The sequence below is a fragment of the Mycteria americana genome, chromosome 23 (genome assembly GCF_035582795.1).
Source record: "Mycteria americana isolate JAX WOST 10 ecotype Jacksonville Zoo and Gardens chromosome 23, USCA_MyAme_1.0, whole genome shotgun sequence".
Taxonomy (NCBI): domain Eukaryota; kingdom Metazoa; phylum Chordata; class Aves; order Ciconiiformes; family Ciconiidae; genus Mycteria; species Mycteria americana.
In genome coordinates, this window is record NC_134387.1 from 3,320,350 (window position 1) to 3,346,863 (window position 26,514).

At 41.5% G+C, this 26,514-nt stretch overlaps 1 protein-coding gene across 1 annotated transcript in view; it reads right to left on the reverse strand.

Moving 5' to 3' along the window:
* Positions 1-460: 460 nt before the first annotated feature.
* LRRTM4 (leucine rich repeat transmembrane neuronal 4) overlaps positions 461-26,514 on the reverse strand; it is a 222,390-nt gene continuing 196,336 nt past the window's right edge. Inside the window, exon 2 of the mRNA XM_075523575.1 lies at positions 461-852. Within this exon, the coding sequence (XP_075379690.1) occupies positions 631-852 (222 nt within the window). The 3' untranslated portion in view covers positions 461-630. The remainder of the gene's footprint in view (positions 853-26,514) is intronic.

Sequence of the window (26,514 nt, forward strand, 5' to 3'; positions counted from 1 at the left end):
AAGCTTTAATGCCCATGTCTGAAGTTTGAAATATTAGCGCTTGACCACTTAAAAAAAAAAAAAACAAAACCCAAAAACTAACAAAAAACCAAACCCCCAAAAGAAAAAAGAAAATAGATATCTATCTTTTGTTTGTTTAAAAAGAACAAAAATATTAAACAAATCTTTGAAGAGTAATAAACACTTAATAAAGAAACATGGCTGACCCACCCCACCCAAAGCCTTGCCCTCCCCACCCCCTTTAAGTTTTACCTGTGGTTCTCCTTCCCTGGAACCGTGCAATGTAGAAAAATCAAATATACAAACAAAACTCTTAATCCATCCCTTTATGTAGCTAGAGTGAAATCTATTTTTTTTTTTTTAATAAGAACTTGACAATCTCTCTTTAATATTTACATTGAGGAATTTGTTTGAAAGTTTAAAGCAAAGAAAATCCTGAAGTTCTCAGTGTGTACTGCAAGATAGCGTTTCCACAGTCTGCGGAGTTTGCTTTATCCCCTTCCCTTTGTCTGTGTTGGAACATTTGTAACTGGAATGGTAGATTTTAGTTTCTTGCCCTGGTCTCTTCTGAGACGAAAGGTCCCTCAAAAGAACTCCCCACTCCGCCCCCTGAAGAAGTGGTCTCCATCGTTAGTTTGGTATTCTCTCAATGTAAATGGCTGGAGCAGCCGAACGTGCGATTGTAGCTATGAAGCTGTGGTCTCGACTGAGTTCCAGGTTGGTTGTCTCAGCCTGCTCCCGGGCCATGGTATCGTACCCCTTATTTACATGGAGTGGCTTATGAGCTTGGCAGTATCCGATCACTGGTTGGTCGTAACTGTAATAGGGTAAAGTCTTCATGTGGTGAGGAACCTGCACCAGAGACACAGAGATCAAAAAAGAAAAAAAAAAAGAAAAAAAGAAACACGTAAATAATGTGCTTAGTAATCCATTTCATACAGCATCTATCGCAATGCAGCCTCAAAGTCCCTGGGTGCTCAGCACATCCGCATTCATCGCCCAGTTCTCGCAGCAAGACAAACCTTTGGGGCTCCTAGGTTGTCTGCAGCACATGCAGATCCCTCCTGACCAGGGCTGCTTACGCTCGCGTTCGTCAGTGGGTCCCCACTGGTGGACGGACGTTACATCTGCTGAAAGCCCACGGAATCACAGGCTCGCTCTGGCCCTTTGCAGCATGCTGAAGCCAGATTAGAGGGGGCTACTCTCCATTTCGGCGACTACGTTTGTGGGCAGATTTTCAAAATGGTCACGCGTGCTGAGTTCTGACCTCTCTTGGACAATCCGCCTATGAAGGGTGAACTGGAAGCTGCTGGTAATACAAGCCTTTTAAAAACTGGCCCTTCTTGCACTGCCTCGGAAGGGGCTGAGCATTTCTACAAAACTCAGACCAGCCCGAGCATGTCAAAGGACTGGAAAACCTGGCTGCCAGCATGTGTAGCTTTCAGCACAGCTGGAACACGTGTTTATTTCTTCTGCGACAAAGCTGCTTGCCCAAGGTCACGATTCCCTGGGTTCTTTACCTTACAACATCACCAAGAGAAACACTATCAAAGAGCCTCAACTGATGCTCGCTGGAGCTGAGCAGATCCACACCTTGTAAAAATGGCCATATACTGGAGAAGTCTGCAAGATCTATCCTGAATCCCATCTCTCTTCCTTATGTAAATACTCAGAAAACTGCCAGCCCCCCACCTTCTTTTTTTTCCATAAATGTTCTATGCTTGCAAATGTTAATCCTACAACTAAATATGATTTATGGCACAACATCAGATACAAATCTTTGCAGATAATTTTATCATCTGCAAGAGATGAGCTGATCAAGTAGAAAGAAATATGCTCTTAGGGAAAAAAACCACACACTGCAGGAGATACAGGCAAGAGTTTATTCTAACGCTGCTACAAAACCTGAGCTCATTATAGCTGGAGATATCCTACACATAATTCAATCTTGTAACAAACGCCTTTTTATTTTCCATGCTGAACTTTAAGTGAAGACTACAGAGCTAATTTATCACAAATTTCCATTGCATGGTGCACTTCGTTCAAAAAGGTATGAAAAAAGCAAAGGCATTAAGACTAATTGTAAGTTTTGCAGGGTTAGAGTTCCTCTTGCATTTGGATCTGATCTCCTCAGCAGTTAGATTCTGCTTCTCTGCAGAACGCTGGAGAGATTCCAAAACTCTTCCACTAGCTGGAATTCAGCTGAAAACGTCATTGTACGTGACAGCTGAACGGCAAGAATGCAGAAGACAAGCTGCTCGGTAGAATTTGATGGGACAACTGTGTTCACTTGTGGATCCAATTCAGCCGCAGTGCAAGAAACTATAACTCCCTTTGGATACAGTAATATCTATGCCAATTCGTATCAGGGCTTGAATTTGTCCTCAGCCTTTAAGGCAGCTCTTTATGATTCTATAAAAGCCAAGGACTGTTTGTGTTCTGGAGAGTTGAGAGATTGAGGTCCCGGCTTTACAGCAATAATACACAGTACATTAACCACCTGAGTCCTGTGTGCAGCACTGTTTGCTTGTGTTCTCCCCTTCTCCAAACAGGAGTCAAAAGGATCAAGATCTCAACAACATCCCTAAACGGTGGATAAACACGCTTCCTTTTCAACTATTTCTCAGTAGATTTTAGAGTCTCTCACTTTTTTTCACTTAAAAGTCAGGTTTGCGTGTGTCTGAAATCATATTAATACGGGTCGCTGTGCTGTGGGTGTGGAGGGAAGGTGGATATTCTTTGTCAGTGTAAAAAAAGAAAATAAAATAGGTGTATCAGGCAACCCATGAGATTAAGGAGTTGCAGGTTAATCTGTAGAAAGCATTTCTTGGATAATGAAGCCCAGCAACGGATTTGCAGCTCCCTGTTCTCAGGCCTGGCCCTTGTTCTACTCTTCCTCTCCCTCTTCTGGGTGCCAGATCCCATTAAGGGAATTTAGAAAAAAAATCACGTCAAATGACTGTAAGGTACCTCCAGTAAAGACTGAATGAAGAAATACCAACAGTCTCCCCCGCTCCCAAGTTAGTTCTTGTGATGCCTCTAGAATCGAGGTAACAACCATACAAATAATTCAAAAAAGAAGCTTCCTGATCAAAGTGAAAGCCTCCAGAGGACTGTCCCCACAAAACGGGGTGTCCTTTCCTTCCCTGCAACTACTTCTCTGAAACATAATGTTGCATTTTCAGAAAGACACGAGGGATCAGTTTTCATTTGCAGTGAACTGACCGTATGCGAAACCCAAGCCCACAAAAGCTTTTTCAGGGCACAGCCTTGACTGTAGAAACTACTGCAAATGTGGGCAATCGTACCACCACTCAGTTTGATGCAAGTAAAAAAGACGGAAAATACTGATGACATTGTTCACTCTAAACAAAGCTGATACTATTCTATTTTTTCTGATTCAGAGATCAACAAAACATATTCAAGAACATCTAAGTTGTTGAAAATTAATTTTCTAAGTATTTTTGCTCCAGGTTCTGAAGTAACTTCTTTTTTGTTTCATTATTGCTAAGGACCTAATGCCTGAGATACTGAGATGTGACCTTGGACACGTCATTTTATGAGCTGGAAAATGAGAAGATTAAGTCCTGCCCCTGCGTGCCCTTGGAGACTAGAGCTCTTTGAAGCAAGGGCTGTTTGTGCAGGGACTAAACCAACACAACTCTAACCTAAGCTGGGGCCTTTCAGCTGCTATAGCCTCCTAGAGACAAAAAAGAAGATGACTAGAGCAAAAAAAATCCAAACAGGTCACTAAATACCTCAGCAAATAAATACAGACTCTGGGATTCTGTAATCTCTATCTCAAGGCCTTTTCCACGGAAGACACATTTTTCACCGGCTAGAAAGTGGGAGGAAGGCTGAGAATTTACCTGCCAGCAAATCAAAGGCAGAGCCAAGAACAGAACTGTGATCCTCTAGCACGGTGTCCTTCGCTGTCTCCTCCGTGCCACTCGCTGCCACTAACCACAGCCATTTGTGCTACCAAATTCTTTAAATTCCGTTTTGGAAGAAGTTCAATTGTAAACGAAGATAAAGAGTTGCTCACATGGAAACACAACAGATACAAAACAAAACTCTTTCTTTCATATAATCTGTCATAACATCTGATTCAGTTCTTGGCTGCGTGTGCTTGCTCATGGCTACGCTCCGTGACAGCACAGTCCAGTGCAGCCAGTGGAGCTCAGGGGTGGGACACAGAATGCCAAGACGTTCAACAGGAGATGACGCATGTGTCTGTTCACAGCATTTATCTGAATCATTGCTATTTTAATTTCTAAAAACGACACTGCCTAATACTTACTTGAAGGATTGAAACTTTTGGCAGTAGGAAAAACATAACTCAACAGGAGAAGGCACTCCAAAGTCACTGATGTACGTGTGATGGACATTTCGGTTTGCGCCCATGTATGGCACCAAGTAGGATTGTCTTCCGCTCTAATGCCTTATTATAAGGAAGCATACTGCCTATCCAGTGCTGCAGACAGTTAATTAAGTCAGTGAATGAATCCATGCTCTGAAGAAAGCCTTGACTCCATTACGCAGTGAGCTTCCTGCCTTATACGCACTGTAAGTGTTCGGCGCGGGGTTTGGGCTAATGGGCTGGATTAGTTAGCTAGTACTGACTTCTGAAGTCCACACCTCTGTAGATCTTCACTCTAAATGTAATAAACATTGCATCTTAGCAGCCACACACTTCAAACAAAGGGTCTAATACAAGAAAAATTTACATAAATCCCCAGCTACAGGAGGAAGATAAAAGATTTAGTGGTGGAAATTTAAGAATGCAAATCTTCCCTTTCGCAGTCGAATTGACATTGGAGAGGTTAACAGCTCAACAGCCTTGCTGCCGAGTAACAGCTCCCTTCAGAAGCAGCTGGGCTAACTTGAGTTTACCGGAAGCTCACTGACATTCTGGCCTGCATTAAAAAGACATTTCTCAACATTCCCTGTCCACTTTGGCTTTGACATTCAGCAGTGATGTTCAGTTAGACCCTTAGTCATTCCAACATGCAAATACACGTATCCACATTCCAATTCAAATGTTTTGTCTTTTTAATTTTTTTTGCACTGCACTAAATCTTATCAGCAGCTTTACTTATGTCAGAAATACTGGGAGGTAAATTAGCTAACTTATTCTATAAATTTCTGATGATTATTACACAAGACAGTTCTATTTAAAAATTTCAGTGATAAGAATTCAGCTCGGACTTCTGCTTCTCATAGGTGCAGCCATTAAAACCTAGATTTTTACCAAAACATCAATAAAAATCCTTATTCTGGAACTTGGAAAGTACATCAGTAAAGATGTAACCTTACCGTATAGCCACTGAATCTAGTGAGCTTTAAAGAATATTGGATTGGGGCCTAAGTGAATATCAAGTGACCCTATTTCTAAAATACGTTTCTCTCTCTACCACCTCTCACAGGACGTTAAACACTCTCAATCACTCTTAATTGCTTGCACTGCCTCCTAACGGGATGCTTCAGACAACCTGAAATTCAGCCCTGATATGAGCTCTAAGGTATGACACCTCTCTATCAAGTAATGAATGCCAAGAGAGTTAACAGAATACCAAGTTCTTCATACTGACTGCAACTCCTGCTTAAGTATTTTCTTCTGTGCTCACAGCAACCAGACTCACTGCAGTGAAGACTAGTTGAGGATCAGACGGAGATTAACTCTCTGTCTCACTCAGAATCACTTGCAGTTCAGCAAGATCTAATCACTAGCTGTCCCAGGTTGAAATAATTTCCTGGTAAACTGTTAAATCAAACTTTGGAAACACAGGTTTTCAGAACAGATCTATTTCGTGTTGGAAATATTATGAGTTTTTTCTTTCTGCTCAATTTTGAAGAAAGATCTCCCACCATTCATTATCCTGCAGAGAAGGAAATTCTTTCTGGAGAAACACGAATGGCTGTGGATGTCTAAATGACTCACAGCACCAGAATTATCAACAAGAGGATAGAAACGTAATATAAGGAAGGAATGACAATCCCAGCACAGTTTCTGGGGGGAAGTCTGAGGTGGGAAGGAGTTCACTTTATTTTTTTCCCTGAAAGCAGAACGGTGTGAGGGCATGAACTGTCACAGGACCCTCAGACAAGTAACCGCTTTGACAAGAACCTAAAACCTGGAGCGTGGCAATAGAAGTGATGTTCTGTTTCAGCTGTCTCAGTCTGGGTACCTTGGCCTTACACTTTCACTGTTTAGACACTGCGGCTTATATGCCTTCAATTCTGCTGCTTCTGTTTTCAAAGAGAAAGAACAATCTGTTGTTAAAACTAAAGATGTGCTCCATGCATCCTGATGGAAAATGCGATAGCACAACCCCCGCTGTCTTGCAGTAGACACATTTTCCTTCTAAAAAAAACAGAAATGAAGCATGAACACGCTTGAGCAGTTGAACATTATCTGGTTTCACATTTGCTGGTACCCTGTAATCCAGGTAAACTGATTCATGTGTAAATACTTGCCTAGTTAATGATTACATGATTAAATTACATGCAACTTTAGAAGTTGTCCATCCGTAGTGGAAATTCAAGAGTTATGAAATATGGAAACTATGTTTTCTCATTAGTGCTAATATTTAGTCTGAGAACACCATGACTTCATTGCTGAATTAGCATCATAGCTGTTGATAAATCAAATTCAGAGTTCATTTTAAACCCTATCATAATTTAGAGCAAAAATAAGCAAGATATACTATCATAGCTTTACGATTAGTGAAGCACACAGCTTCACCTTCGAGATAGATTGATTAGGCACATTAGGCAGATATAGCTGGTATAAACAATTTCGGTGGATTTCACGCTGCTGAAAAATCACAGTTAACAACCCTGGAACATGCCTTTGGAGTCAGCTCAGAAAAACATTCCGATTCAGGAAAATGCACAATCAAACACTTCCTATTAAACCCATTAAAAGGGACAAATGCAGACACTGACCTTAGCTCTGAAATATGAATGGGGACCTGTTTTCTTCTGTTTCCAATTGGAACAAACACAAAAGTGCCTGGCTGTTTGTTAAAACAGGCCTTTTGTTCTGAAATTCGTGTTTCCTAAGGTAATTCTCATATTGACAAAAAAATCAAAATCCCATTTATTAAAAAAATTCCGAACTCAGAAGTCTGAGTGCTCTGGTATGAGGTGGTATGAGGTTTTTACGAGTACTGTTTTTACTGAGGTTGTCTGTGTGACATCTGAGCTTTTCAGAAAAACTGTCAACTTGATTTTTATGTGAAGGTCTTCAAAATCTTTAATTAGCCCAGGTTTTCTAAGAGTTACAGATCCCACTGGGAACTTTGCCTGAGGTTGGTATGCCTACATGAGGCATGAAGCATTGAGCAAGAGTCTTTCTTGCAGGTGCAATGCCTACAATCGATTTCCTGCAATTTCATGTTCAATTTCCTTCCCACTCCAGACAGAAACCACTTCTTTGCCTCCTCTACCTATTTCCCACCAAATCAGATTAAGGGTCTACACAGCTCCCACTGGGAGATGAGACAGACAAGAAGGAAGACTCAGTCTGTAGCTCAAGGTCCCATGCTACATGGCACTGAGCCCGCTGCCCTAAAATCATTAGCACCGCGACAAGAACCACCAACTCTGTATCCACCAGTTTTCCCCAAGAAGTCGAGGATGTACTGCTAAACATCCACAGAGGGCTGGTGTTCCACGGGGATGGGCAATATTGTCAGCTCCTCATCTCTTGCACGCTTGCATGCACACGTACAAACCTGCATATATGTTCTTAAGTCAAAGAGCTGTACAAAATATGCTTGCCTTCTAAATTGTGCTGGTTTTGGCTGGGATAGAGTTAATTTTCTTTAGAGTGGCTGGTATGGGGCTATGTTTTGGATTTGTGCTGAAAACAGTGTTGATAATATGGAGATGTTTTAGTTGTTGCTAAGTAGTGCTTATACTAAATCAAGGACTTTTCAGCTTCCCGTGCTCTGCCAGGTGCAGAAGAAGTTGGGAGGGGACAAAGCACAGTACCTCCTTCGATGTACTTCTTTGCAGTGCCTTTTTTTCCTTGCCTTACGCTTATGCCCACTGTAATAGTCCTACAAACTGATCTTACATCCTACATCCATTTAGCCCTCTGCAAGATGTGACTCAATACTGACAGTCACGCATCTGTCAGGATGCACGTAACGGGAAGAGCATTAGTGATCCCATCGGTCCACTTGGATCCTCTCAGTCCAGCGGGAATTGTGGCTAAGGCAGAGTCCTGCTCGTCACTGAGCTGCAGCTGCTGAAGATGCTTCGGACCAAACCGGACAGTGCGTTTAGCAGACTGCAGCTTCCTAGTCAAAAGAAGCAGCGAGCAGCCATGACGACGACTGCTCTCCCGACCAGATCTGAGGATTAAATCAAGGTCTTTAGAACCAAGCCCAAAATCTTTTGAAGGGTGTAGGGGTTGGAGGAGGGCACAGGACGGTGTCTTCAACATATGAAATGGAAGCCTTTATCAAAAACTAACCTGGAGATAAAAGGTTGTGGTTGGCAGGTCTCGGACCGTTTCCTAGTAAAAAAAATGGGTATCAGTGGAAATTTGCAGCCTAAATACTACAAATGACTGACAGGTGGGTCATTTATCTTACTCAATCCTTGTATTTCTGGCCAGGAAAATAGGATCCCAAAATTGTCATAGACTATCAGAAGAGAGGTCTTAGTATGAAAAATTTTGAGAAACAACAGACAGGACACAGGGCAGAAGATAGTGCATCCATCAGTTACTTTTGCATGTCCTATTAAAGGTCTATTTATAGTTCATAAAAACTTAACTGATAATTAATAGACATCATAAATAACTACAGGAATTAAACAAACATCATTGTATTAAATATGATTATAAGCATATTAACCTAATAAATTATATGTCATGCTAATAAGCAACTCATGGATATATGGGACTATATAATTCTCTATAAAATGGATTGATTTCGTATAAAACAAAGTTAATTAAAATATATCCATTAATTTATTATGCGGCATTAAAATATTCACCAACTTTTAAAAACAGCTATAAGCTATACAGGATATACCATAAAGACAGAATTTTGTGAGGTACTCGGTCATCCTTGTAGAGTGTATTTCATGTTTTAAACCCCTATATAACATCACCCTGTCAGTTCGACTGACACTGTGAACTGGATTTTAAGCTTTCCTCTCCTTCCTTACAGATGACTTCCTAATCCTTCTATCCAGTCACACAAACGCCTTTCCCTTTAAAGCCGAACCTCTCGATGGACTCTTTAACTAAGTGTGCTTTTCTAGACATCAGGAGAAAAATCATGCACACCCCACTGCTCCCTCTATGGGCCGATTTGATCTTTCAATCAGTAAATGAAAAGATTTCCCTAAAGGAAACTCCTACAAAGAGAAAGTCTTCTAAGCCTTGTTATTGTTCCTCGGGCAAAATATTTCTTTTAAATTGCTTTATCGGTTTTTTATGGAGTATCTGGCTCCTGACAAAAAGGCCCACTGATGAAAAACTTAAAGTGAGATTCACAGTAACCTTCGATTTTCCGCCGTGGAGGGCCGATAAAATAAACAAACTATCTAGATATTCTAATTGGAAAGCCATTAATATTGCTTTCAGTGCTATTAGGATAATTTCCTATAGAATTCAATAGGAATAGAAGCCTGGTGGTTCAAAAAAGCTTTTACATTGCTTAGGGACAGAAGATGAGGTTTTCAGAAGGGATGCAGTACATTGAAGTAGTTACCTATCTAGATGCAAAAGAATCCCTTTGGGTGCCTCCCCATATCTTTGGGTGCCTAAATACACACACCTGCAAAAATGTAGTCTCTTTTAAGGCAACTCAGCTTTCATTCAGACACTTTAAAAAGCTATATTCTCGCCAGGAATTTCTGCTCCCTATGCATTGCGTTAAGAGCTGCAAAGTGTAGCTCATTCGTACTTAACCTATCAGGACAACCCAAAGGTCCATCTAGCCAAGTCTCCAAGGGATCAGGAAGAAAGAGCAGAGCACAGGTCAACAATCCGGTAATAACTTCCACAGAGCATTCTCCTGACCTCCAACACTCCCAGCTTCAGTTAGCTTTCTAAATTGCCGGCATTTCAGGCCTGAAATGCTATGGAGCTGGACCTTCCAATGTATTTAAAGAGCCTGAAGCATCCTCACAGGCCCTAGGTCCAGTGCAGCATTTGGGAAATGGAGCACATTGCGACTGTCGAAAAAGAATTATGACAATAAGGGAAAAGGTAGAGTTGTTTTTCCATGCAGTGATCATAAAGATGGCAACCTGCTCCATCCATTACTCACAATAAAGAAGTACAGTATTTACTATGAACATCTGATAATGTTGCTGCCACAGTGACAAACGAAGGCACTGGAGAATGAGTGAAATAAGTCTTTGTCTCATATTAAAATACTGCCTTTTCATTAGATCTGCCTAGAATTTATAGTATGCAAAAGAGCTGTCCAGAAATTGATGGCTCCTTTAAAGGTTTTTAAATACTATTTAAAGTTGTAAATGGATTCTGTACATCAAGAGACCAAAAATGTACTTCCTAAAGCTGGAGAAACGTGACTCAAATTGCATAATATTTTGCCTTAAGACATGAGTAGGTATAAACAAGGCAATGCGATGTCTTATGATTAAAACCCACACCAGTGCTAGGAGAAAGGGGGTACTGGGTGCTTTATCAGACAGATAAAACAAATGGAAGTCTTTCCTTCTATGTTATCTGGTTATACTATACCCAAAAGATTTTGGCTGGAGTCAGATGACAGTCTCAATCCATTTTTGATTAAAAAAAAATGCTTAGAGCCACATTTATAACTGGCACTAATTCCATTTAAATGGCAACATTAAATATACAGATAGTACCCAGCCCCTGCATCCCCAACAAGCTATAACATGACAGAGCCCTTCTCCTCTGTCATCATTTAAAATTCAATGCTCAACATTATGGCATTGACCTAGAGAGCAGATAATTTGTTTTATTTTTCAGTCATCTCAAGACAATTTGAAGGGGTCCTTCTTTACAGAAAATGGGTGCCAAAGAAAAGAATAACTGGCAGAAAAAAAATAAAGAAGAAAGATGCTCATGCTACTCTTGTTTCGCCTGATCTGGGGATCAGATGGTCTACATCAGACCATCAATATCCAGAGCTGTTGATCAGGAATGTCTTAAACTAAAAGAAGAGAAGCAAGCAAAGCATCACGACTGTAAACTGAGCACAAGTTCAAGGAATTAGTAATTTCTCCTGAGAAAACAGTGAGATAAATTCAGTCCAGTGGGAGAGAAGAAAGAAACCGCTGGCACTACAGACCTTCTCGGACACGGGAGGGAGCTCCTATTATACTGAATGTCTCAGCAGGATTCTGTTCATGAGAAATTACAAGATTTTAATTGCCTCCACTGCCTCCTAGCAGAGGAATCGGTGTGTATGGTGGCACCAACATACTGGCAAGAACATTAATCCAGTAGCAGAAGGGAGAGCTTCTCCTCCTGATGCGCGTATGTCACTTCCATTAGCACTGATGGGAGCAGTGCGCCTACGCCAAGAGGAAACTGCAACCCCCCCACTTTTCCAAAAGGTACTGATATATGACTCATATTGGGGTGAGGATTTATATAATCACCATCTTTGCTGAAAGGTTAAGGAACAGTCTCTGCATCTTGCAGCACCATAAGTTAAGGTAGAGTAGAGCAGAGCTAGAGGGAAATGGCTATTTTAGGTTGAGGGAAAGAAAATAACGTAGGGATGAGGATGAATAATTGGCAGGAGGGTGCCTAGTTGTGGGTGACATGCTGCCTGGTGCGAAGGCTGGAGGACCTGGTGTCAGGGCTCCTTGAAGGCAGCGGCTTTAAGTCAGCAGAGAAGGTGGAGTGGCTGGAGCGTGCCCTGACCCTGGGGGACAGCCTGGCTTAGAAGTCGTGGGGAATAAACACTCAGCTCTTTTCCCAGCTCCTCTGCCAAACCCACCGAACACACAAACTGATGGGAGAGAAAGTTCAGTTCCTTAACCAGCGTGCTAAGGGGTGATGCTGGTCAGCCCATCGGCTCCAAGGAAAATCTATCTACCTGAACCTCAGAGGCTACCTACCAGTCCGCCTAGCTAGAAATATATTACTAGTAGGTATAGCTATGTGGTTCACCCCCCACCCACCTGCCTCAAAACAAGACACTTACAGAGGAGGACTTTAATTAAAGCTCATAAAAAGCCATGAGACCCTCGGATATGAATTGCTACAACAACTCACTGTATTCCTCAAGCTTCTCTCTACTGCGACAGGGCAAGCATATTCTGCCATTGCTCATCTATGAGCCTGTGACTTGCAAAGGAGGGATGCAACAGCAGCAGTGTTACTGCTTTTCTGAGCAGACTCCTGAAATGGCAAACAGGAAGAACAGAAAAGGCAGGGTAGGGACTCGCACAGTAGACAGTATTAGAAAATTAATAACAAACATGGGTTCATGCTTCAGTCATGTTCTATAGAATCTTTGTATAGCAGAGATCAAGCAAGCAGAAAATTAATGCAAGACTGTCCAGCATTGCAGGCAAGGACATTTCACAATGATAGCATTATTTTTTAATACTCTACAGAAAACAAATGACTTTTTCATTCCTCTGGGCAAGTTTTATAATATGCAGGGAAATCATCAGTAAAGACATACTCAGAATCCCTGAGAAAACTGGAAGAAAGATGGGTTAGAAAATATTCTTGGCTTAGCAATCTTTGCTGCTACAAAACCAAGCGGATCAATTCAATTACTCCATGAAAGCAAAAACAATGGAAATAATTATTGAGCAACAGTAGTTTAGTGACACTTTTAAAGCAGAAAGAAATGCCTGGATGACATTTAAAAAAACCCCCAAACCCAAGCAAACCACATGCTAAATCCTTAAAACAGCCACTGCATAACATGAGAAGAGGGTACAGCAACTACGCAGAAAAAACACTGAAACACCAGAAAGTAAGGTTTAGTGGTCAACCCACTGAGAATTGGCACGGAAACTACATGGTCAAGACGGTTAAGAAGTAGAGGAAAGGACAGATGCTCCAAGCCGTCTTTTCTCTGTGGAGATGGAAAGCAGCAAGTCTTCTTAATTTTGTCCCATTTCTAAGTACCGACAGAGAGCCGCTCCAGACGTAGGCTCAGGATGGAACAGCTTTGGGACTGCTCTGTGTCAAGATCACCACTCTCCCCTTTGAAACGGCTGTCAGCTGGCAAGAGCCAAAGCTGTAATCACTGGCAGACAGATCGCGGTGTGTAAATCTGACCGGAAGCCTGAGACGAGCTCTGAAAATCAAAAAGTGTTCAGACACATTCAAACAGAAATAAAGTGCCTTGCCTAGACAGTTGAGCACTATTGAATCTAGCCAGGAGAGGGCCGTAGAGTACGCGGACTGTGGTGCCTGCCAGCTAGTCGCACTGTACAGGCTCTGGCATTTCAGGAAAACCAAACAAAGCAGGCTCGTACCTATTCTGATGCTATGAACATTAATAAGCAAAAATAGTTGTTGCCCACTTGGACCGTTTCTGTGCTTGAGCACAGCAGTAGCGATGGAGTGTAAATGAAAAGAACCAAGTTCAAAGAATCCTGCTGGAAAATAAAATCTGCCCTGTGAGCTAAATTTTGAAAACCAAAGGAGCTGCTGTTAGAAATATCTGCAGCTCACGTCAACAAGAGACAGCATGCTTGAACAATCTCTCAACCAGCCAAGCATGAGCCAAATGGTTTCCAGCTACTCTGATATTTTTTAAACTTGTTCTGTTTGGGAAAGGTAACTCCAGTGGGTCAGAAGGGATCAGCAAAGAGGTAAGTAATTCAACTTTTTTGGAGTGTAGTGTTACTTTGGTGCATTACCGGCATGGCGGAACATGGGGCTGTAACCCTTAACAACCTCCTGCACAGGATCTTTCCCTTTGACGGGTCCGTACCAGTTGCAGCCACCTAGAACAAATACCCAATGCCTAGCTCATCTGTAAGATCAAGATGATATCATGACCCGATCACTAACTACACAAGGCTGAAACAGACTGGGAGAAGAAATATAAAGAGATAAATAAGCCTCTCATCATCCAAAATCTGTTGTTTATTTGCAGTGCCTAGAGGCCTCGACCAAAACTGAAACTGCACCGTGGTAACCAATGCTCATGCATTTAGTGAGAGTCCTTGCCCTGAAGAGCTTGTACTCCAGACAGGCATGACAGATGAAGGGTGGGAGAAAGGAAAATAGCAAACAAGAAAAAGATCTCTAAACTGATGCACAGATTGAGGGACAGATTTTTCCACAAGCTAAATACATGAATACAGATCTCTTATCCCTAAATGACTTCCCTCGTCATGTGGCCGCTGTGACTGTGTATATATTTGTAAGCGATACAGCCCAGTATGAGGAAATCTGCAGAGCACAAGAGCTGGTGTTGAGTACACAGTGTCCACAACATACACATTTCGGAGGATTTACATCAAATTAGCTCCAGTCTGGTCTCAAACTCTCAGAGCAGATCCAATTTAGCGTCATCTTAAAGGGATCTGCTCTCTGTTCTCTATGACTGTTCTGGGATGTTAACTGAAAAACATTAAGCGAGGACAATCTTGAGACCCACATCAAAACTATGATCCTGATCTGAACTAAAACACCAATGTAAATGCATCCTTTGGGAGCCAGGGAAGCGATTCAGCTCTCTAGTGTCCCAAAACAGCACAAGAGAACTCAAACTTCCCAGTTTAAAGGTGTTTTTGACTTTGACACCAGAGTTTAAGGTGATGCTAGAAACCTCCACGCAAGGGGTTTGCCTACTGGTCTTTAAGAGCCTCTTTACTTTCACGCAGTTAATCCAAGATCAACAAAACCTTCACAGAACTGAGCACTAGCAAAGATGGATGCTTAAGCAGGTCATGCTGGGCTTCCTTCTAGAGGCATCACACAGCGATCTCATTGCATCCCAGAACACGAGGAGAACAGCTCTTTGGCAGAGCCCCTCTGAATTGGATTTGCAGCCCAAAAAGCCGGCTTGGCGCTGAAGATAACTTGTGCAAACCAGAGTCTTGCAGCATCTCTGGCCATGCCCTGTGGCTGCCATCACCCTGAGGGTTGTTCAGACCCCTCTGCTCCTTTCCCCGTCTCTTCACTCCAAACTAAAAAGAGAACAAAGGTGACATTGTGACTCCAGGCCACAGGCTGTGCTTCTCTGGTGAAGAGACAGAAAGAGGAAGGCTGAAAAAAATGATCCCACAGTAATTGCAGCAAGAAACACATAAGAGATTCTGGAAAAGACATTGGATTTCTATTGCACTAAGGCTTCTCTCTCAAGAGCACAGAGCACACTCTTGAGAACACACTCTACGTGGAGGGTTTTCACTGCCATCAGTGAGCAGCGTGAAAACCTCGAATAAGCAGAAGGGGTCAGATCAAACGCGGACTGCCCACAGGGTCTCTGGAAAGCAAAGCAAATCAAAATATCTCCGAGAGCGTTTTCATTCTTGCCAGGGGGACTGGACAGGCATCCTGACATGCAGAGCACACTGTTTAAAGATACACTCTTTATCTTTCGTCTGCCCCAAAACAAGGATGGAGCAAATGAGGGATAGCAATAGGTGTATGAAGATGAATGGGGAATACAAGAAAGGCAACTTATCTCAATGGTGTGAGCTCTGTAAAAAAGAGCATAAAGCACTGGCCATCTCTCCATATCCTTTAACGTTATACATAATAGTGTTTTTCAATCACTAACAGAATGGGTTCATGAGATTATTGGGTATTTCAGGAGCCAAATGATCACCCATCATCTTCATACTGGTGGAACGGTTTATGTTTGGCAATCAGAAATAATTCAGACTTGCATGATACGAGATCTACTGCATACGTATCTTCCACAAAGTAAAACATGGATAATAATACTAATGAGCCATGATTCACAGCAAGCGTACTGCAGTCCCATCAGTGTTCACCCATCAGGTCTTTGCAAAATTTTATACAGAGCGTGTTTTCAGCCTGCCACATTCGTAAGTCAAATCACGGTAGCAACAAGAACAAACATCAGTTGTTTGCCCTTGTGCTGCACCTTTCATCCAAGGGCTCTGCAATCATTATTCAGATAAGTCTTGTGTTGCTGCTTTGAGATGAGCGGATATCATTACCCTCACTTTACAGATAAATAAACAGAGGTCAAAGAACTCCCCCAAGGCAAGCCGGAGAGTTAAATACCTACATCAAAGGGTTTAACAAAGACTGATATCACGATTCCTACCAAAAAGACACGGAAACAGAGACAAGAGTTGAAGCTGTTAGCCCAACATCAGATAACTGGCTCTGGATCTTTGGTCTGTAAGATAACCCCACGTGAGAGTTGTCTCCCAATTTAACAGCTAGTATCAGATCTATCTAGAAACAACCATAATAATTTATCGCACCTTAATGCACCCCTGTGCTTGCTTATTCCTGTATTCTTCAAACAAAGCAAGTGATGGGTTTTCTACATTAATTAAATATTTAGATGGAGTTTCTGGTTATTGTTTCTCACTGTTTTCTGGCACTGTTCACCTGGTGCCTCACTTCTGTGAGCACATTCCTTCCAGCCTTTTTCTGCTCTGGTGCATCTTGGCCGTGGCCTTCGCTGAGAAGGGAAGGTTCATGACGGTGTGAGTTGGATGACCCACCCTGTGGATGAGCTTCGAACCCTGGCAGCTCCGGCTGTTTTCTCAGCTGTCTGTGCCACTTGTCAGGACCTGGCAGCAGGAGAACCAGCCTTGCTGCTCACCCAGCATTGATATAGATGTTACAAAGTTCCTGAATAATTCTTTCATATATTTAATAGTTGTGTATTTCCCTAATCCATTAATTTTCTACTGGACTTTTGGCTAGGGCTAATGCTAATTTAATACTTAGAGACATGGCTCTATTGTGTGATATGGCCCAAATACAGTCAATCATAAGGACCGCATTGACAAGAGACTTTGGGGGGGCACAATAAAAGGGGCTTTAGAAGTCTGAGAATCTTAAAACCTGGCCCCAATGTTGCAGATCAAGGGCCATTAAATCAATTAGACATGGTCTTCCAATTCAGGGCAGTGAAACTATTATATTGTTTCCGCAGCCCAATATATAGCCTTTTATTTCACCTCCATCAAATTCAACTGGTTTTATCCTTGATCAAATCAATAGGACTTTCCTATGAGGCGCTGTAAGTGTTCTGGTGATCAACTCCTCCTTAACTACAGCCACGCACAGTGCCTAGCAGAGCGGGGCTGTGATCACAGCAAGGCTTACAGCATCTGCTGTCGTTCACTAATAATCACAATACTTACCAGAAGGGACGCAAACAATGGGGTCCTTGGGAAACATGGAGTCCTCTGGGTGCCACCTCAGTTTAAATAATAAACACAGCCTTTTTCTTTGGCCTGTGTGTTCTCCCACTCATATAAACAAAACCGGGAAGGTTATTTAAATATCCATTAGTTTCCCAGTAATTATGTTGTTCCCCTCCCTGTTCTTCACCCCGGAATAAAGTACGTGGACTTGCAAAACGCAAAAGCAATCAGAAAGACCAACATATACAGCAATTATAACCAGCTATTCACTGCCTTGACACAATACTCACTGCCCTGAGGAAGAGCCTCAGAGCCCTCATCTCCTTGTTATAAACAAGCTAGCAAGGTAAGACGAGGTACGGTGAATGATAGTAGTGCAAAGTACTGGTTGCCAGCTGGACAATGGTTGACATGGTTACCCTTTTCCTTTTTGTGCTACGGGTATGTAGTAAGTTCAGCTTCAAAACCCTACTACAATATAACACAATGCAATGCAGTCTCTTCCTATTACCATGGAAGAAAAGAATGTGCCATTGACAGACTTCTGTGCCCTTTTAAAGCAGAACAGCTCTGACATCAAAGCTCACAGCACTCCTCTGCAATAGTTATTCACTGTGTCTTTGTGGTCAGGAACTAAAACATTTTTATGAAGTTCTAAGGGAAAAAATTATCTCCTGAAAATGAGTCTCTTGTAGTAAGTGCTGCAAATAATGAACAGCTGCACTGTTTCCTTTGGAAGGTGAAACGAAGGAAACACAGTCTTAATGTGCATTTAAAGCAGGAACGGGTCAGTCTCCAAGATGTTTATTGGGCATAATGGAAACATTCAGTTGTCAAAGGGAACATTAAAAAAAAATTGACAGAGTTAGGTAGGATGCGTTATTTAAACACATATTTATCTATCAGAAAGAAAACAGCTGCAGATTAGAGGAGAGTGTGATCAACCATGGCTCAATCGTAGCCTGGACCATATGGTTTTTGTCTGACAAATCAGGGGACTATCTTTTTTTTTTTTTCCTTTTTTTTTTTTTTCCCCCTTTTGCAAGTGGGGCCTAGGTATCACCATACAAAAGGAAAATAATGAAGTACATATATCCCCACAAAATGTCCTTGCATTGAGGGCTCTGCTGCCACTCGTTGACATAAATGACAGTTCTCTCAGCATACCTGACGCAGTGTGAATTTGTACGCTAAGGGCGCAATGACAGTTCTGGCGCTCAGGCTCTGCTGAAAGACTGACGTTCAGTCCCTTCAATCCTGTTATCCGTTAGCCTTCTTTTAGAGACAGTGGTCTTCATCCTTTTCCTTCAACATCAAGCTAGTGGATATTTCATTCCAAAGACCTTGGTTTCCAGGTCATTTCTACAGACTTCTGCAACAGCACACTCCACCTGGCCCGCTCTATGTATATTAACGCTCCAACATTTTTTTTTTTCTATGTGTGTCACCCAAGATAGTCTGGGGAAAAAAACCAAACTGTACTGCAACCTCAAACTGTACTGCAACCTAAGCCTACTTTTTTTTAAAACAGAATAAAATACTAATAATTTATGTTCCCTTTGTGATATATGCAGTTGCTAGAACTGTATGAATATTGGGGAGAAAAGTTTACAACCCAACAAAATCATAAACATCAGAAGTTGACACAAATTTAGGACAGAAGAGAACCGAAGGACCTGCATGCATAAAACACTTCACCCATCTTCCAAGCATTCTCAGACAGATTCTACTACTGAAGGCTACATACTACACAAACCTTCTAATATACAAGTGCATTAGGTGGAAACTACAAAACGACAAATATATGGCAAAGCATGCTTGGTTCTTTTTTGGCTGTACACCAAGGGAAGGAGGGGACAGTTAACCATTAGCCACTACTTACTCATGTATAGCCATAGAATTGCCTAGCTTGTTGGAGTCACGGTTGCTTTGGTATGAAACGCTGTTAAGACGAAGCTCAGAAAAGATACCAGATCTGGTGCCCATAGCACAGAGGCTGCCCCACTGGAGCTCTGATCCTAGCTTAAGAGCTCGAGGAGCTCGGGTAATACAAAACAATTAATTCTGGTCCTGTTGAAGACTAATAGGACCTTTGCAATCCATGTGGCTGGCTGCAGGATGCCGTCTCAGGCAAGAAAGAAGAACAAATTACTTTCCCCTTTCCTTTTGACGGAAATCAGACCTTTCAAGCAGTGGTAAATGCCATTATCAAGCCACGGTTTTCTGTTCTGTTCTGACAAGTACTTTAACCAACCCAGATGTGAGGCAAGGTCCTCCTTCTGCAACACTGCAACCTTCATGCTTTCCTGGACATGAATATTCATTTGATAAGCAACCTTAATGATGGGACACAACAGAAGCTTCTCTTCCCCCCATCCATGCACGTGCTCTCAGAAGCAACTATTAACTGTAAACACATTTTCTATAAAAACAACAGCCACAAAACACATTCAGGGAAAACCTGGTCCCATCCAACATTCACTGTGAAAACAATCTACTGCAAATCTCTCCTATCCCTGACTCTCCCTTTGTGTCTGTGTTTACCCAAGCCTGAGAGTGCAGATATGCTAATATAATTAGAACAGTTATGGAATCATTATTCTGTTGTCTAGCAAACTAACTCCATGGCAATTTTAGCCTGGCTGGATTATTTTGACTAAATAAATCTCTAGCTCAATCTATGCAGTATGTAGAGTCCATAGCAAGATTATGACTCCATTTTCTTAAACCCTACAGAAAACAATTCTGACCCCGAAGAGCTGACACGCTAAAAAGGTACGGTAAGATTCTTGTGATTTTTAGAGACCAGTGAACAGGGACACTCTGACAGCAAGGACCTTCTTTTATAGAACTGTAACCAGTTGAAATTTGTTTTCAGACATTTCTGCTCAATTTGTTTTGTATTTTACAGGACTTTTTAATTGATCTGGATAAAACGACGTTACCCCTTCCTGCACTGTGAGAAACAGCGGGTAATCCTTCCTCGGCTACTGTTGCAATAGCGTTTTAGAACGTTATAGATTTCATCCCATCCTACCCTCAGTCATCTCTCTTCCGAGGTGAGGGATGTTGTTCATTCACCATCTCCCTCTACAAAAGCCTTTTCATAGCTCTGATCTTCCTACTGCTTTTCTCTCTCTGGTTTCCAGTTCTATTAAATCTTCTCTGAGGGGGGGTGACCAGAACTTCAGGAAACACTCACATGCAGTGAGTAGGATGGAACAGTGATGTTTTCTGTTTTATTCTCAGTTTCTTTTCTAAATATTTCTAACCATTTATTTGCTCTTCTGATCACCACCGAGCTGTTTTCAGAGAACTATGCGCAGTGATTCCAACATCTCCTTGAGTGGTAACTCTGACTTCTATGTAGTTTTTAAGAGCCATATTTAAAAAAAAAAAGATCTAATATTTGCTACTTTTATTATCCAGTGACTGATATAAGCAACAGACACCCCTCAGCTGTTAGCTTAGCAATTTCATATTACAACAGTCCTTAGATGTCTGGGGTGAACATCATCTAGTCCTAGTAATTTGTTGCCATTCACGTTATTGATTTGTTCCAAAACCCCTGCTACGGACCCCCCAGCCCCCAGCGCAGAACGACTTAGGCTTGATCCTGCGTCAACACAAAGTTTTCCAGTTGCTCCAGGGAGTTCAGGATTCTGGCTAGCCATTCCCGTCAAACATCGTTACTGATTTCCAGCTTGGACTGGATACAGCAATTCATTTAGACGTATTTCATCCCACTTGAAGTTAGGTAATTTGTTTATCTTTAAATAAAGGGAAGTAGCATCACTAAAGTAAATTGAGATATCACTACTTGAAGCACACAGAACTATTTCCGCACGTAAAATGAAACGTGTTTATGAATTAACACAAAACGAGCTTTGACAGTACAATCTTTTGTGGCACTGAAAAACTTGACATAATCCAGTCCACGCAACAGCAGCAACTTCTTGGCACAGTGTAAGGAAAGGCATTTCTCCCCTAAAGACTGAGCCTACTGAGATAGGGGAAAGAAAGGGCTTTTAGCACTCTGGGTTGCATCAATAGGAACTCTCTTCGCTCATTGTCATGAGAAAGCTATGGCTACTAGTAACTCCACTTCTGGGAGCTGTTGAAAGAAGGTGAGAGAAGCCTCTGTTCTTAAAAACCTCGGTGTCATTTAATCTCAAACTGCTAGTTATTTGTTCCCCTTAAGGCAAATGCATTACTTTAAATTTGTCCCTAAAAGTAATACTGGCTTTCCTTTTTTTTGGGCAAAGGTGAATTTCTTTTTATTTCCCCTGTCCCACTTCCACATTTTCAAACCATACAGAAAGCTTGGAAAGCTTACACCTATTTTGAAATTATTACCTTTTTTCCTTTTTAATTTGGCAGCTCAGTATAAAGCAGTAATAAACTTCAGGAAGTTTTCTTTTGTTGATTTATCTGTTGTGTTTTGGTTGTTTTTTTTTTAACTACCTTAGCTGTATAAAACCTAAGTCTTGTATCGCAGAACTTTCAAGATATGTTGGTTTCAGGAAGATCAGAGAGAGCAAAAATACCTTATGCATTTGCAGGTTTGGGTCCCTTGTATAAAATCCTACCAATTCCAACTTTTCCAAACTTACTGTTTCAGGGAGAAAACACTTGAAAAGTGCTTTACAGGCCTGCAGCAGACTTTGCTGCTGAGAGATTATATCGGCAAAAGCACTGTCTAGAAACAACACTGGGGTTGCCTGCTATGTCAGGCTCTGCTTCCAGAGGTTGGTTGTTTTTCTTTTACTGAACTTTTAAAAAGTCACTAATAAAACATGGAGAACCAAGATATTTAGCTGTCTAAAGACGGAAACTGATTCATCTAGTGACTTTCAAAACTGTTTTCAGAGATGAAAATTGTTGAAAATTAAGGAAGTTGGGTCCTAGCCTTCTGAAACACTGCTGTAAATCCCATAAATCACTTTTCTAAATATCCTTAAAATACCTGAAAGCCTTTGGAAGTCTGGCTCCAACGTTACATGTGCTTAAAGAGGGGAGGCTGTTCAGATTCATTTTTTAAAACTTCTTATTAGAAATGAGATTCTGCCCTGCTGTTCTTCAAACCTGCAGCAGAGTCTACTGCAAAAGGAGAAGCTGGACCCCTTGTAGATGAGCAAGATGTCTCCAGCGCTTCTGATAAAACCAAATGAGAAACTCAACTTAAGGGGAAGCAGGCTTCTTCACAAGAGGGGACACGCTGACTACCACCTAGCGTAAATGCCCTAAGACCGGCAGGGTAAGGCTTGCTTTTGTAGGCAAACCGAATGATTGCAACTGCGCGCCAAACCATGCTCAAACATCAGTATGAAATTAACTGCAGCTCATCTATGTTTCCCTAGAGGTGTTTGCTTAACAGGAACTTCTTTGAACATGAAACAGCTTTAATGATTCTATCAAATCCATGTTAACAGCTTAGGGATGTATAGCCATTTACTCTAGCAGCAGAAATGCCTATTTTAGAGCTTCAGCACAAACATGTCTGGTTTTTTAATTCTCAACGAGGTTGTTCTGTTTAGCTGGATCTCATCATAACTCATCAGTACTTAATGTATTAGAAACAGCAACAACAGCCTTAAATCCTTTACCTTTACTGAATGCATGACACTAGAAACAAGTAACTGAGACTGTTTCCATATAAATATGTACAATGTATGCATACTACTCTCTATACGCACAAGTAGAAGTAAGGATATGGGGCTCATACTCCTTTTAGTTATGCTAATTCTGTTGATGCCAGTAGATTTACTCCTGATTTATACTGGTATAACTAACAAGAGGATCACGGTGCATATTTTGATGTGTGCAAGGAAAACTGCAAACAGCGTTAGATTTCCATCATGAAAAGCTGAGGTGTCTTAAAAATCCAGTATTGATGGTAAAAAATGGTGTAAGCAGTAAAAAAGAGGTGCAGCACATTCCCCACTGCTATACAATCTTTTTTTACTAACTACAACCAGCCTCACTGCATTTCTTTGTTCTTTGCCATGGTAACGTGATATTGGCTTCACAGAGCTGATTTTTAACATTGTTTATTAAATGCAAAACCCGTTGAAAGGTTGCTCATCCTAAACCCCAGTACTTTATGTCAGAATGCTATATACATTTCCTTATAAATTGTGTGTTAAAATAGAAGGTTGTTTGAGTAATAAAGGGATTGGTGTGTACCAGCACTATTATCACCGTACCCAAGTTTTTTGTAAACAGGATCATGCAATTGAATACAGAATTTGTAATTTTGTACCTTAAACTATTTTTAAGTGTGCTGTGCATCACTGAATCTAACAGCAAGCTGATGTTTAAGGAGGGTTTGGAGCACAGTTGCAAGTAGCTGAGCTATTATCTTCAAAAGCAAGGCTGACCCTACTGAGTTTAGCTCATTTCCACCAACTGTTTGCCTCCTACAAAAATCTGCTTCCCATTCATTTGCGTTCTTTTGATGTTATCAAATCACATACTGAACCCAAAATACCCAGCTGTCCTTAATCATCTTTAACCTCTATGTCCCCACGGCCTTCTCGTACCCCTTCCCACGTCGGTATTCCCAGATTCGCACTCTTCTGTCTTTTGTCCCACAACCGTCTTTTGGAAAGCCTGGAATCCAAAACTTGGGAGCAAGGTTTCTAGTTTTTTTCTGAATTCCTTCCAGTCCTTAGTTAGGGCTTGATCCAAGCCCAAGAACAAAACAAAATGAGCAAAGTAACTCCAGCCCCAGCCCCCTAAACAACCCTGGAAAGAACTTTTAGGTTTGAGACACTAATGTAGACAGGCAGAATTTAACGCAAGTGGAACAGAATTAACTTGAAGGCTTTCCAAAATTTGGTATTCATGGATACCGCACTTTTCAACGTGCCACATCCAGCAATAGCCCCACCAGAGCACAGGGAAAAGCAAACTTGTTTCCGACAGCGAATGGAAGCGAGCACATGCTTACTGTGAGAAACCCTCTTCTTACTCACACCACCAGAAGATCTGTCCGCTGTAAGGATGAATGCATCTCCCAAGGACACATTTCAACTCACTGAAACCAAGACACCACAACCGCCCTGGCACCATACTTTCTTGTCTTCTTGTCACTGAGACTTCTGCTCTCTCTTCTGTACAGCAACACTGGCTCACAGCTTGAACAACACTCAGAGAAAAGACAGTCCTCTATTTCCTACGAAGCAATGGGGAGGGGGGAAGGAATTACAGAGGTTGCACCTACCTGTTACTCAGTTTGACGGAGATTTAACCAAGAGCGCAGGATTCCTTAGCTACGCAATGAAAGCTCTCTCCACAAAAAAACTTTGGCTGGAAAATACGGTGTGTAAATGAGTGAGGCAAACAACTACTCATTTGGTGCTGTCGAAGTTTTACTGTATATTTCCAAGTAATTTCTCCTCTTCTGGAGCTAAAGCTGGAAAGTAAACCGTTCCTTATATCTATCTTTAGTTAATTTTAATATATAGATGGGAAATATAGCTATGATTTTCAGGAAATAAAAACAAACTAGTCACCCCTTACAACCTCTGGAAAAGTTCCTGATACCATTAGTTACTCACAGTCTCTTCAATATAAATATGACCAGTACAGAAAACCTTGCAGTAAAATTATTTTTGGAATTTCAAAATTATTTTTTTCAGAACCCCTGTTCAATTAAAGAGAACATGCTGAAATTTCTCAGGGAATGACTTGAAAATTGAAAGGCATTTTGAATCGCAGTTTGTGCTCAAAACCATTAAAGTGCTTAGTAATTCCTGCCTAAATCTGGAACTGTCTTGCACCCGATCTCTGTCCTGGGAGCAGCACAATGAGCCGTTCTAAGTATCAGGCACAAAAGAGATTACTACAACTGTCTTACAGATGTCAGGACCACATCACAGAATCCAGAATCAGAGATAAGAAACCACGACATTCTTCTATCAATGAGGAGTTGTTCTCTAGGGTATATTAACAAGGATGATAAGCTCCCGTCTCCAGTTGAGGATGGTCTCATTCATAGGGTTTCCTACCCGCAGGTGTTCAATCCCCTCTCTAAACAAAGTCTCTCGCTGGGATTCACTGATTTGCGATTGTATTCTTGAAAAAAGAGCAATGCAAAGACTTTCCTTTATACCCTGCTAAGAATATTCTGTAGTGCATAAACAGTCAGATAAAGATGAAAACTGTTACCTTCAACTGTTCGGCATCTTTGATTTTTTTCAGTAGTTGAGTCAAAGTACTACGTTCCTACTACGGAGTCATCAGACTTTTGATGCCTGTTTAACAACTGTCGGATCACTGATGTTACAAAGGCAACAAACGTAAAAAATGCTGCTCCACCCCAGACCAACTCCTGAGCAAAGTGCTTCTACATTCAGGTTTATGCCGATAGGAGCAAATAACACACTTACAGAGACGCAGCAAAGACATGTACGAGAAGAACAAAACCCAACTACAATTAAAGAAACCAGCATGAGACCTTAACTTATGGAAAGCGTCGCTAAGTGAAACAGCAGCAGCCAAACAGAAACACAGCGCAGAGTACAGCAAGAAGTATCGGACAATCTGTTAGCGAGCTAATTTCATTCTGTTCACAGGAAGGCAAAATGACACCGAGTGCACAAGACTCCTGCCCTGCGAGGCGTGTACGGGTGGCTCCAGGGAGATATAAATCCATTCTACTCCCAGGCACTGTAGGAGCTAATGAAGTCAAATGGAGACCATCGGGACAAGTTTTCTCTTGCTGTTGCAGGCTGCTGCCACTCTCCGTACACCAACACAGCGCAATCGGCTCTGCGGTCTTCTGTTGGTAATGCTGCAGCATGTGGAAGCAATAGGACTTTTCCCAGCGGACTTTAGCTCCATCTGTGTCAGTCCATCACTGTTTGCTACTGCTGCAGCTAACTAAATGGCACTTAAAAGAATGAACGCACAGCTCTTTTATTATTAAGTGAACCCTCTTACATTCATCTGCTCCCTAGTTTTTATCTCCCAGTGCCTTCACAAACTTAGAAAAAGATATATAAAATTAAAGACCAGTAAAGACATAAAGACCAATATCCTCTATAAGAACTGCTGACTGTGAGTGCCTAACTTTAAAAAGGGGTCTAGTTTTCAGAAAACGGATATTCGTTTCTCCCAGCCAGTGTGCTTCTGTTGTACAGCTGCTAATAGAAGACGCCAATTCACTAGTCACTGACAAAAATTCCAGCCAAGAACTTTTCATCT